Source organism: Lathamus discolor, chromosome 6, assembly GCF_037157495.1.
Source record: "Lathamus discolor isolate bLatDis1 chromosome 6, bLatDis1.hap1, whole genome shotgun sequence".
Classification (NCBI taxonomy): Eukaryota; Metazoa; Chordata; class Aves; order Psittaciformes; family Psittacidae; genus Lathamus; species Lathamus discolor.
This window is the reverse complement of record NC_088889.1, coordinates 12,516,937-12,530,914: the sequence shown is the minus strand read 5'-3', so window position 1 is coordinate 12,530,914 and position 13,978 is coordinate 12,516,937. Positions and strand designations below refer to the sequence as shown.

Genomic DNA, 13,978 nt, shown 5'->3' with positions numbered 1-13,978 from the left:
GCGGGGCCGTGCTTCCCTGCGAGCTGCTGCAGCCGTGCGTTCAGTACCGATAAGCATGCACAGCCAGCAAGCAACGTTACAGTACCGCACCAGCAGCCACAGCACGCTAATACCGCACAACTGCAGACGGGGGTTATGAAAATACGTGTTCTTCACAACTGCTACACCAACGCGTTGTGCCATTTAACTGTCTCCAGGAATTTCTTCCACTTACCGATGTAAAGATCAGTGCTAAAACTAAGTCAAAACGTGTCAGATGTATTTATTCATTACTAGACCTAGGGTGTTGTGCTGTGGCCTCTAGCGAAACATGCAGGAGAGCAGGGGTGACTTCCCCATCCCAGCACCTTCCATGCTCTCCCAGCAAGACCCTTCTCCACTAGAGAAACCAACACAACAAAAGAACAGGGGATGGTGCGGTGTGTTTCCATATAAACAGCAGTCCATCTGTCCTAGCAGCTGATGGAGCTTCATGCACGCACAGGGATCGTTACTTCAGCTTTGTGTCTCCAAAAGTTCTTTTAAAGTCTTCTTGATGTGTGGTGACTGAGCTGCAGCGCGAGTTAAGAGACTTGGTCCCATCCGTGCAAAAAGTGCTTTTGACAGTTTTGCTGTGGCTGTCCGAATGTTCCCTCCAGTTCCAGGCAAAGAGCCGCTGTTTGTCATGTTTCCCAGGAGGTGCCAAAGGACAACTAGAACTTTCTGCTCCACACTCTTAGGCTTCCGGGGGTATAACTCCGTCACAATATCTGCAAGAAAGACAGCAGGTCATCAGTCGGTGTTTGAAGACTATCTTTAAAGCACAACTCAGAAGTGATGCCCTGCTTTGAGAAGTGTGTATTTCTCACAGATCACTGTGTAACATCTCATATTTTATGATTTCCCCTCTGTCTATGAAATACTCAGTAGGTTTTTTGAGTTTAAGGAACAAAGTAGCCTTACAAATATTTGCAAGATGAAGCCTTTCCCTACTTAGACAATTGCATCAGGAATTAAGTGTTTCGTTTGCAAATGTTTGTCTTTTTGCTAGAATGGACTCCTCTGATATACAATACAAACTACTCCCCAAAAATACCAGCAAGAGATGAACTGTTTAAAAGCTGATTACACATATAGAAAGCAGAAGTTTAGGAATATTCCAAGAACAGACCGTCCATTATGTTTAGTTCAATTTCACAGCTACTACATACAGAACTACTCTGAAACTAAGCCAAATATACCGTTTGATCCAAGCCTATTTCCCATAAAGATATCTCTTGTTCACTTAAAACAGCAAAAGGAAATTCAGCACTTCTGCTAGTAATAATCCCCAATATTAAAATGTGTATATAAATTTTAATCCAAATTGGCCTTCAATTTTTGAGTAAATTTGTTCTTAAGCTTTAGGAACATGACCATTCTGAAGTCTGACATCTTTGTGGTGACTGCAGCTCAGCTTGTATCCTTTATGGCTCAAAGCCAGTACGTATTACTAAAAGCCTTAAAATGAGAACAAGAGCAACTGCGAAAAGCAAAAAAGGTACAGAAGTGAAATTCAGGAGTTAATAGGAGCCAGCCTTAAAGAACAGTGTATTTTCTGTGCTGGGAAACCCCAGAAAAAGTAGATGCTCATTCTTCAAGGCCAGGCTGGACAGGGCTTTGAGCAACCTGGTCTAGTGGAAGGTGTCCCTGCCCATGGGTTACGTGGGAACTAGGTGATCTTTAAGGTCCCTTCCAACCCAGTGTGATTCTATGATTCCTAGTAAGCTTATGTGGATGTGAGTACTGCTCCTCAGTCAGCTCCATGCCTCCTGCCCTACACAGGAAGAGGTGCTTGCTGACCAGGCAGAGGGCGGCGTGTGGGTACCCAAGTCTTGATACTGACACAGTGAAACTCATTACAAAACAAACGTCATTCTCTCTGATTCCATACTGAATTATAAGCTTAACGTATTTATAAATATCTTCCAGGTATTTACACATCTTCCATCTGACTCCATAATAATAAGCTATTGTTTGATCAGCAATAACTCCACCTTGCATTGGAAGGAGGTGAAATTTGACAACCACTACATCATTAATGCCCACAATCTACTGCGACAGAAGGGAAGATGTATAACCATCACCATCCCACAATGAATTTGCCTAATAAGGATAGTACACAAACAAACACCCAAAGTAAAACATCACTTTACCAGCAAGCTTTTCTGTTATGTCTTGTTTGGCTTTTCCATTTAGAAACTGGGCTTTTGTGCAGAATGGCTGAAGGAGCAAGTAGTTGTCTAAATGCAGAGAACAAAACATGTTACAATTGTTAAACAGAAAATTAAACAGTCTGGAAATAAACAGAATATTCAAAAACGTAAATAAGAACCTTACTTATATCAGCTTCAAAAACCACAATGATAGATTTAAAGGCATAAAAGCATAAAAACATAATCTTTTAACAAGGCCTAACTCCTAGAATCTGGTAGAGCATAGCATATTCTTTTACTGAAAACGCTGAGATTCTGCTCCAAAGCAGAAACAGCTGAGGAAGAAAAATGGTCATGGCATACACAAATCAGCGAGAATCTAGTTCTTTGACATGTTGGAGATTAAGCAGTGTGAAAATATTCTGGATAATGAAACACAGAATCACAAGAAATGGTTGAAGTGGGTGAAGGACCTCTGGAGATCATCTGGTCTAACCACCTGCTCAAGCAGAACCTCTGCAGCTGGTTGCCCAGGACTCTGTCCAGGCAGCTTTTGAATATCTCCAAGGATGGAGACTCCATAGCCACCCTGGGCAACCTGTGCCAGTGCTCTTTCACCCTCACAGCCAAAACCATCTGCTATGGAAAAAGAAAAAAATAGCAAGCTATATTTCTGTATTGGATCAGCAAAATACTGAGATGACCTGTATGGCGTAGAAAGTGCGAGAGTAAAGCCAGTGATTCATTACACAATGTAATGATTGGGTGCAAACCTGGAAAGAATAATTCTTTAAATTTAGAATTTAATACAATTAAAACTCTTTAAAATTAAGAGGGAGTAAATTACTGACCTACGTGTTGACACAGAGCCTGAATAACTTTTTTGGCAGCTGCATAAATCCCTGGGTTTCTGGAGTTCAGGTTGTTGTCGACCATGGCGGGAATTAACATGTTGATCACAGGTGATAAATTGTCTTTTAGCAATGGAATTATCTGGTGCATCGTCTCCAAAGCAATCTGATTTACTTTGCTATTTAAGTCATTTAAGCGACACTTGAAAGCATCAAAAATCTGAAAAAGCATCCAAACAGCATTCATCAGAATTAACAATTCATATTTGAGGTAGATACTACATTTCCTGCTTTATTGTTATACTTTGATTGTCCATCTTAGCAAAAGATGGCTCTCATATGCAAATACCTGAGATACTTTTTTGAGCAAGTAAAGTAACATTTGGTATCCTTATACTGTGTGTTATTCAACTGTGCCTCACTCATCTGAATTTGCATAATTCCTGTAAAGAAGGCAAACTAGCCATCTGTAACTTTCAGTATAACTAATATTTTCTGAACGCAAGTATTTTTAGCAAGACACAGCTGTATTTAGTAGAAAGTATGTTTTAAAGATTCCAAAACCATTCATATTTAAGATACTGTGAAGTTCCACGGAAGTATTCCATAGTTCCACAGCAAAGATGCTGTACTGTTAGAAGACAATCTTGGTTTTCCTTTCATTGTATCTGTCTCTAGTTTACAACTCTTGGACCTCATCATAGTATTTTTCCCCTACAGAATCTCCTTTCCTATTACAAAGGATACTTACTGTAAGCTTTATCATAACAAAGACCTTTCCTCACATTCTCCTAGGCAAAGCAAGCAGGCAGAATTTGCAGCTGTGTTTCAGTTTTTCAGATCTTGATTAATCCTTGCTGCTGTTTCTGTAAGCTGTTCCAATATTTTGATATTTACTCAGCCATGGCATGAAAACTTGCCTGCAGTATTCCAGGAATAAAGAGTGCTATCTCTAAGTGAAAACTTCCAGCTTCTTCGTCCTATTTACTTCCTTTACTACCTTTGTAGCTTGCACAGCTCACCCTGGACCATATCTCACCTATTCCTCACTATTTTCCTGTTAATCAGACATTCTTATTGAATGAGTGAGCAAAGATTTTTATCAGAAAACAGCTTTAAAGACCCTTGAAATAAAATATTTTCATACAGTTACCTTCACGATGTTTGCAACAACAAAGCCTTGATTATTCTCTGCATCAAATAACAGCTGCTTAATGCCACGTATTCGATCACGGAAGTCCTTTGCGTTCAATAAACCTATAATGTCTTTAACATATTCTTCATTTTCTAGTAAATTACGAGGAGCTGTTTTTCTTACGACTTCAGAGGCTTCTGTAGTGTCTCTGTTGGAAAGGAAGAAGTTACTTAGTGAACACATAAGTGAGCTGAAATAGGAGTTTTAACCTCACAAAATCTCAGTGTTTTCAGTAAAAGAATATGCTATCCTCTACCAGAGGAGTTAGGGCTTGTTAAAAAGAATATATTTTTATGGTTTTATGCCTTTAAATCTATCACTGTGCTTTCTGAATATATGATAAGTAAGGTTCTTATTTACATTTTTAAATATTGTGTTTATTTCCAGACTGTTTCATTTTCTGCTTAACAATTTTAACGCTTTGTTCTCTGCATTTAGACAACTAAAAAGCAACACAGTATCATCTGAAACCTTCAGCATCCCCAGTTAGGATCTAAATACTTGCTGTCCAGGAAAGTGCATGGATAATCTGCATTGTGGCTACCACTAGAGATATTTTTTCTATAGAGTCTGAACAGCAATATCTTTAACTGATGATAACATGGACCTACTATGAAATCCAAGTGGTTTGTCCACTGTGTGTATATTTCATAGGCAGTCAATAGGCAAATTAACTTCAAAGTGCAAAAAGCTATTTTAATATTACCAATTACCCCATTTAAAAGAGCTTATCTGGGACATGTCAAGTTTTTCCATTTCCTCAAGGTACGTTTACTTTTCACAGCCCTGTTGGGAATGCTTCTGTGCTCTCTGCTTGCAGTAAGGCTACTGTCCTAGAGTGTAAGTTACTAGCAAGGTAAAACAGTGAAGATGATTACCTGTCAGTGATGTTGATAGTATCTCTCAAACGTCCAACAGTACTAGTATGGGAATGTCTTCTTTTTGCTGAGGGTGTATCTGATGGCAGCCCACCCAAACCCTGCACAGAGGTACAACTGTTAATTAACATGGCTGGTACAGTTCTGCTCTGCTAGAGTTAAAAAAAAGCTATAGAAAGCAGCAAAGTAAGTCTCATTCAGTGTATCTGCAAGCAGTAAAAGCATGAAAAGGGCAGCTAACAAGCAGCACCTTGCCATACTGCAGTTACTTGATTATCTGGCTTTCTCTGAATGCTCTGCCCTCCTTCACTATACGTTCATTGTCTACCCCTAACTGCCACTAGTATGCATTTACATTTCTCAGCTGTTAAACAAGAGCTTGTCCACATACCTTTTCACGTAGGTTGATAACAGATTCCCTAATATAAGGCAAATCCTTGGTCAACACATACTTCTCAATTGTTTTATCAAAATCAGGATGAGTCATCATACTGAAGAGCATCTTTCGACCATAATACCTGAAGGGCAACAGACCACAACATCTTCAGCTGTAAACACGGATTTGCTTTATATCTCTATTAATAATTATAGATGTGTAATTCCAAAATACTAAAGTACAGATAGATTGCCATCTATAGATATAGGCACAGATTTCATTCTCCCACAAAAAAACTGTGCTCAAGAATCACTATTTAATCAACAACTGAGCAAATTAATGAGAACAATCTTCCATTTCAGATGTCTTTAAATAGGATGGTCAAGCCTTATCAATCAGACAGCATGGATTCCAGTGCCAGCAATCCCTCTGTGTCCTGCATCTCATCTGTGCCCAACAGAGGATGCTCTTTGAGTCCCTTGTACTATGTATGCTTGCAGCCCAGAAAGCCAACCATATGCTGGGGTGCATCACCAGCAGCGTGGCCAGCAGGTCGTGAGAAGGGATTCATCCCCTCTGCTCCACTCTGGTGAGACACCACATCCAGCACTAGGGCCCCCAACATAAGGAGGGCATGGACCTGTTAGAGCAAGACCAGAAGAGGCCAAGGAAGATGCTCTGAGGGCTGAAGCACCTCTCATATGGAGACAGGCTGAGAGAGCTGGAGTTGTTCAGCCTGGAGAAGAGAAAGCTCTGGGGAGACCTTACAGCAGCTTCTAGTACCTAAAGTGACTGGTGAGAAAGCTGGAGAGGGGCTTTTGACATGGGCATGTAGGGGTAGAACAAGGGAGAATAGCTTTAAATGGAAAGAGTGTGGATTTAGATTAGATGTTAGGAAGAAGTTCTTCACTGTGAGGGTGGTGAGGCACTGCACAGGTTGCTCAGAGAAGCTGTGGCTGCCCCATCCCCGGCAGTGTTCAAGGCCAGGTTGGAAGGGGCTTGGAGCAACCTGGTCTAGTGGAAAGTGTCCCTGCCCATGGCAGGGAAGTGGAACTACATAATCTTTAAGGTCCCTTCCAACCCAAACCATTCCACAATCCTGTGACTCTATGATTCACCCACCTGGAATGTGCTTATCTTAACTATTAAACTTACTAACCTTGTTTGTTGTGAACTATCCTGTGTAAACCTGACTATTGCAGGAAAAAGCCGATCAGCGACAACTTTGGATCCAGACAGAATCCGGTCCAGGCCCATACATTCTACAATGTCTGAGAGGTGCTGAGCTGTGCATCTTCTCACAGCTGAATTCAGGTGGCTAAAGAAAACACAGCTGCTTAGTAAAAACTCCTCACAGGAGTCAAACAGCAATATTTATGTGCTCTACCAAATAGATTATACAAGTTTTCTTTCTTTTTTCATCTTTAGCATAATCTGCAAGTACTATACTGGTGAAACGCAGATCCTTATTCTGGTCATATAGAGACGTGGAACACAGACAACTTTATTAAAAAGGGTAATCCATTTGATTAAATTTAATTTCATTCACTTAAAATCTCAAACACCTATGCTGATGAAAATGAGAGAAAAGCTGGAATTAAGTTTCAAACTTGTGTAGCAAACTAACCTTTCATATAAATTCTGCTATGGCTACTGATCCCACATTTCAGGGTACACAATTCTGCAAATTCAAACTTTTCCAATTTTATTTTTATCTTTGGATTAAAAACTCCACTTTGAGGTCAGTATCATTGCACAGTCAATGAGACGTGTATGGTGCATCAGGAAATAGAGGTTTGAAGGAGAGCTGAGGCACAGAATTGACTTTGAAGCCACATCAGTGGCTCCCAGCTTTTCTGTTTGACATTAATGTCCAGTGTTCTTCCTGAATAACTGTGTTCCCATTTCATCAAGATTTCATTTTCTCTGGTTCCACAAATTACCACAGCCTTACTGGGTATAAAACTATCACTAGATTATACTACACAAAGCAGCTTCAGTTTGCACAAAGACAACTAACTGGGTCTATTCCAACTGCAAATTGTGGCAGTTCAGAAGACACCCCAGGCTGCAAAATCTCACCAGTAGTGTAGCAGCTCCCATGCTGAGCTCCCTGCTAACACAGCCATCCTCTCAGCTGCTGCTGCACTACCAAGTTTAAGACTAGCTTAAGACTAGTTTTGGTTCATGCTTAGTACTTGCAGCTATGTCTACATAGCAGCCACATGTCTCAGGAGAAGGGAAACGGTAACAGACTTAACTCCTGCTGCATGCACCAAATGGAAAACAAGAACCATGAGGTGCAAAGCCCTCACTCCGCAGAAGCAAACAAGCCCCCGTTCCCCATGAATGCCTGCTGCTCACACAGAATAGTTAGAAATCTTTTTGCATGCATGTAAGACCTTAGAATTAAACTAAGTTCATACAGGTAAGAAACACGATTTTAAAATTTCTGAAATACAATCAGTTTGAGATTAGTCTCGGACTCATGCTCTTGGATCAAGCACCTGTTCATAGAGGAGTTTACAGCAATAGTCCAGTATCTTTAGAGCAAAAAGTGCCCAATTCAGAAAATATATCCTTTGTGCAATTGTAGTTGTGTCCAACAGAACCTTTCCACCTCATACTGAAGACATAATTTTTCTCCCAAATTTCCACTTTGAAAGGTAATTCTCACTTTCACTGTTACAGCCTCTAGAGGCAACAGCTCTGACTGTGCTGCATGGGCTTTGTTGCTCATACAGCCAGAGTATCGTGAGGCCAATACTAGAAAAGCTGTAACTCACAGTGCTAGTTAGGCCATCCACTGATGTGTTACACATTAAAAACATACTGTACTCCATGATTTAGACACCGCTTTGACTGAAGTCTTCTTAGCTGTGAAGAATTTAATCCCTTCTTTAAATGCTGTATTTGGGCTCACTGCTCAGATAATTTTGATGCCTTAGATATCCGAGTTCACAAATTGGATAGGTCAAACCCTTATAAGTCTAGAAATTCTTAAGGATAGGTCAGTGTATTTGAATCTGTCACTGAAAATGGGGAGATCAGATGCAGCCAATTATGATCATAAGTATTGCTTGTCCAAGGATTTCTGAAGACAGGATGAAAGTACATGAACAGACCACTTTATATGGCTTCTGAACTAAAGCAGTGTGCAGTAACTGCCTGCTGCTCTTAAATTCACCAAAAAATCCAAACCAACTCTACATATAGGCATGATTGATAAATAATTTAAGTCCTGAGGCTGCTCAGTTTGAAGTTCAGGTAATTGCAGTATGGTTCCCACTGGCTTTCAGGAGACAGAATCAACATACCCCACAACGACCAGCTTCCCAAGAAACAAAATAGGAAACAAAACATTTTGAATCAAGGCTAAGTCTTAGATTTTCTGCACAGCTACAAATCTTAAGGATTGATTCATAATGTGGCATCTGAAATACTTAATGGAAGGGATGAGAACTGTAGCCTATTAAATGTCATCTAAGTGATGATAGAGAGATAAAAGATCAAGTACATATATATACACCTAACATACTGGAATGCTTGATTAAGTGGATATATGAGGATATAAAAGAAAAAGAACGACATACTTTACAGGGAAAGTGAAAGAAAGGAAGTAAACTTCTACTACAGACTGAGGCAAGCTAGAGGTCAAAATCAAAGCATGCAACCAGAAACAGGGGCTTGTTGTGTTTCAGGTACTGAAGAAAATAATGGCCATCACCACTGTAAAGGAAATTAAAATGCAGACAAGAAGACTATTAACCAGTTAAGGGTAGAGAACAGGAAATCAACCAAGACAGCTGTAGCTAGAGAATTGTAAGTTATAAATCATCTTTCTGAATAAAAATTAGTGCTGAAAACTGAAAAGACAGTCATTTTTTTGCAGAGCAAATGCAAAAAGAATGCTATGTGAGCTTTACTAGGCAAAGCAAAATAGCAGTTTCCTAAGAACAGTACACTGAAAGCAAATAAAATTACTTAAGTGTTGCAAAATTACAAGAAAATATAGCAAGCTCCAAAAATCAATATCTAGCTTTTAACATAATGTATAGAAAGAGAAGGTTGGGGGCCTACATTTTACTTCTACACCAACGAATATTGCCCTGGGTAGAAGTTTTGCAGAGCTGACTTACTATATTTTCAAATTTCTGCCTATTTTTTTCTTTAAAAAAGACTACATTAGGTAAACTTAACCTATTCACAAGTTATTTCTATATAAAGTCTATAAGAATTACCTTTGCCCTCCATCTATAAGAGAACAAAGTGCACGTGCTGGAGTCACATTATTAACCATAGCCTTCAGTGCTTTGTCTACCTCTTCCCTTATAAATGTGTTGGATTCACCAGCTTTGTGCAAAAGGATTTTTACTGTATAATCTAGTTCTTGATCCATGCTCTTTTTCAGGTAGGTGAACAAATCCCCTAAACAGACCACAGCAGCTCGAGAAACACCTGAGCGTAAATTCTTGACCTGCACACAGGAAAAACCCAAACAAACAATGAATAATGTTTATAAAATATACTTTAAAATAAATAAAACCTAATGTTTCCCTTTGTAATTTTTAACTAACATTAAAAGCAACTGATAAATATATTTCTAACTTGATACACAATGTGTGAGAATTAAAATACATACACATGAAAAACATTATTGTTATCTAAATATTTTCAGTCTTTTAGCAAATCAGTTCAAGTGTTGGTATCTTAAGTATGAGCTCCTTTGCTGAACACAAGCTCATCCTTACCAGATTTCAGCTTATCTGAGAGCTATACAATACATACACCCACACAGTCAGTGAAATACTCTGATAACAAAGTATAACCTCTTGAGCCACAGCCATGCTTGTTTCATGTAGCTTTGCAGTCAGAATAGTCGCATGGTAGGCAGACAAACATCTAATGAAGTTCAGACCTTCCATTTTCTTCTCCCTATGTAAAAAAACAAACAAAAAAATTAATTCAAATGCAATTAAGTAATTCAATTTGCAAATTTTTATAAAAATATTAAACCCTAGAATTCCAAGAAACGAATGGCAAACAAATTAGATTGTAAAATTAAGCAATGGCATATAATGTACAAAATTCTTTCAACGTGAGTCTTTCTTTCGATGCAGTAGCAGAGGTATTTTAGTATACCAGTCTCTCAGTTCTTTCCTACAGTTCTGTTCACAGCTTGCACTGGTGGCAATTAAGGCATTACTTTCCTTCCCTGAGTTAAAAAGGTAGCAGCATTGTAGCCCCATTTCACCAGTCAAAGCCCACTGAAGCCTTATATGTGACAGGAAGATATTGATGGGGGCCCTCTCCAGATCAATGCTTAAACTTACACAGGTCCAAAAGCCTCTGAAAGCTTATCTATCAAGCCTCAATTTACAACAGTCACAGTTTAATCTAGGTTTAGACTGAAAAAAACATTTTTTTTCTTTTTTTCTCATGTATGACTTGCAATCTTTCTCACTACTTTTTATGTTATGTCCTTTTTGCTGTTTTATTTTGGGTTTTTTGTTTGTTTGTTTTAACGTTATCAAAATAAATGCCTTCTACATTACATCCAGGTTGCAGACAGATGTTTACACCTACCAGTCATCACCAGCTAGAAGTGTCAAGGCTTCTGTCAGTGCTGTTTCCGGTTTTGAAAAGGGCCACAGTTCTGATGTGTCCATTAATCCTGTGACTTGGCTCTTGTCTTTATAGTATCCTTGTGCCCTAAGAGAAACTTCATCTACGAAGTCATGAAGCATAAGAAATAATTAGCATAATCTGAAAAAACTAATTCATTCCAAGGAAGAAAATATAAAAAGTTTGAGATATAGACTGCTGCTACTAAGGGAACAGGTTTTCAAAAGGACAGCTTTCCCAGTTACAACCTTGATCACTCGCTAGTTCATTCACATGAATTAATTTTTTTTCAAACAGTCACCACTTTAAAGAGTCACAAACCCAAAAACAGTGGATTGTTTAGTGCAAAACTAAATGCACATGTTCATGAATTCAAATCTCCTTCACCACCACCCCAAAATTACTAAGCTTCTAGAGCACCTCAGGACTGTCTGTTGTACAAATAACTCATAATAAACCCAAGTGTATTTTGGAACTGCCCCACTCCACACATCCAAATATTTTAATAGCATTTAGTTAACTTAAACAGCTTACCAGACTGTAGCAAGGCTGGACGTTTTGTGTTCTTGAAGCTGGATGTTATTTTTAATGAAGGATTCAAGGCCACATTTTCTAATGACAAGGATAGATTAACATCATCAAGAAATGTATCCCCACAGAGATTTAACTCTAGAAAATAGTAGGAAATGTCTGAACTACAACAACAACTAACCAGAAGAAACAAACAAACAAAACAAAAAAAGCCACAAGTATTTCCAGTCCGAATATGTCTTCTGAATTTTTTCTTAACTAGTCTTTCAAATATTTCCCATAAGCACTTTATTCTCCACCATTTGCTTTATAAGGCTGACCACAAATGACTAAAGAGTAAACTACAGTGTAAAATTAATTCTAATAATACTCTATTCACACTAAACAGTCACGATTTTTTTTGTGGTTAGCACAGAATTTTCATGTCCATTTCAGCAGCATTGAAAAGTGTATTATTAAAGACAAACACTAATTCTCACTTTCTGCTGTCATTATAATCTCTGGTCCATTCGGTTCAAGGTTTTCCCAAGGTTTTTGATCCTTTCCCCCGAGGTCTGTGACATCCTGATATTCTTTATGATTGCATTCTTTTTCTTTTCTTCTATTCCGCTTCATCTTATCATGGGTAGATTTTGACAAGGTAACTCTATTCTGCAAAAAATTAATTCACCCATTATAGTATGCAATATAATGCACAAATGACTCAGTAACTTACCCAGTTCTTTATACTTTCTAAGGTAAGCATGGAAAATTATTATTTTCACCATTGTTCTACAGAGCAAAAGGAAATTATTCACACATATATTAAATCCAAGCCCCAAAAGCGCTGAATACATGCTTTTTGCACAATAAATGGTCCTACAGGCCAAAAGAAGCAATATTCCAGGGTTAAACATTTAAGGGAAATAATCACTTACTCTAGAATTTCTGAGTAGTTAGAGAAGTAAGGTCTATGAGAAAAGGTCTTCTATTCCTTGGCAGCACTGTGTAGTTTCCTGGAGTTTTAGCTAACAAATACACAGGCTGGGCTAACACACAGGGTTGTTCGGTGCTTTTTTTAACAGTGGTCTTTTAACAGTGTGATCTGACCCTGCTTTTTTATATGTTTAAGACTTTTGCGGCTCCTGATGAAAACTTAGTAACATTTAACATATTCCTCCATTTACTCTGTCAAATTTGATCCCTCCAAGTATTCATATCTTCAGTGGAAACCAGAAAACTAAGACGCTGTTTACCATTAACTTTTTAGTCATCTTAAAATATTATTTTAAATGCTTTCAGAAAGACTTGCGATTTAAATTTCAAATGTTCTGAAATTTGCATCACACTTCATTCAGATAAAACCTGTTCCACTTTATAACAGATGTAAACAGCATTTCATAAAGCAGTGCCACTCCTCAGGAAGCCGTATTATGGGACAGATATTCAGACATTGTTTTTTAAAAAAAACTTATGAATGGAGCCAGATTAATGCATCCATTGAAAAAAAAAAAAAAAAAAGACGATCAAAACCAGCCAATTCCTTCTTCCACATTTCCATGTGCTGTGGGAGTCAAAGAGGACATTTTCCAGCTTCATTATCTCCTGCAGCCCTTCTCCCAGAGACATCCAAGTTAGGTGGGAAGCTTCTGGTACAGCAATTTGCTGTTATATCCAAGTGGAACCAAAAAGAAAAAGCAGGGAGAAGCAGCTTGCTGGCTATAGGCTATTTTAATCAAACTCTTGTTTACCACAACATAGAGACTACAAAACTGTGTTGAGCTGTATTCATACACATAAAACCAGGAAGCAAGACAATAAGAAAGTTCTGAAATTCTTACTTCTTCTTCATTTTCAATGTAGAAATGAGAAGCTCTGTTCTGCTGCATGCTTCTCCCACAGGTACCTGATGACTGCTCACTTGTCTCATTCAAAGCCTGGTCATCTCCATTAGCTATACATGCTAGAGACTGTCCATACACTTGTGCAGGAGGATTTTCAGAAACACCTGAAAGGCATATCATGTTGTGCCCTCACCAAAATAACCATTTTATTCAGCAGAACTTAGTAAAGCCTAAAGAAAACCAAAAGCAAGTCAAGAAAATAAATCACTGCTATTATACTATTAGTGCCAATCTCCACCCGTAACTACACTTACTTTATTCTACCGAGTAGAGTGGATGTATGTACATGAGGGTACACCAGACTGGAACCAAGACCTAATCTTCATAACTTGCTGCTATTCTTTGTTGTTGGAATAGTACAGCATATCCAGTAACTGCAAAACTTTGAAGTGTAATTCTTTATATTTCCATTTAAACTGGAGATTGTTTGCAATCTAAAATGTACAGAATCTATTTTTCCTTTTC

General features: G+C 38.4%; 1 protein-coding gene across 3 annotated transcripts in view; it reads right to left on the bottom strand.

Moving 5' to 3' along the window:
* Nucleotides 1–245: 245 nt before the first annotated feature.
* The window catches only part of TOGARAM1 (TOG array regulator of axonemal microtubules 1), a 34,378-nt gene continuing 20,645 nt past the window's right edge, over nt 246–13,978 (bottom strand). For 2 of the 3 annotated variants that reach the window (XM_065686647.1, XM_065686649.1), the window contains exons 10-22: nt 13,451–13,617; nt 12,110–12,281; nt 11,634–11,768; nt 11,061–11,202; nt 10,304–10,409; nt 9,716–9,951; nt 6,634–6,792; nt 5,490–5,616; nt 5,099–5,199; nt 4,179–4,368; nt 3,026–3,245; nt 2,175–2,261; nt 246–749 (exon numbers count right to left, since the gene is read on the bottom strand). In XM_065686647.1, the coding sequence (XP_065542719.1) occupies nt 496–749; nt 2,175–2,261; nt 3,026–3,245; nt 4,179–4,368; nt 5,099–5,199; nt 5,490–5,616; nt 6,634–6,792; nt 9,716–9,951; nt 10,304–10,409; nt 11,061–11,202; nt 11,634–11,768; nt 12,110–12,281; nt 13,451–13,617 (2,096 nt within the window). In that variant the 3' untranslated portion in view covers nt 246–495. The remainder of the gene's footprint in view (nt 750–2,174; nt 2,262–3,025; nt 3,246–4,178; nt 4,369–5,098; nt 5,200–5,489; nt 5,617–6,633; nt 6,793–9,715; nt 9,952–10,303; nt 10,410–11,060; nt 11,203–11,633; nt 11,769–12,109; nt 12,282–13,450; nt 13,618–13,978) is intronic. The other variant, XM_065686648.1, reaches the window with a different exon arrangement.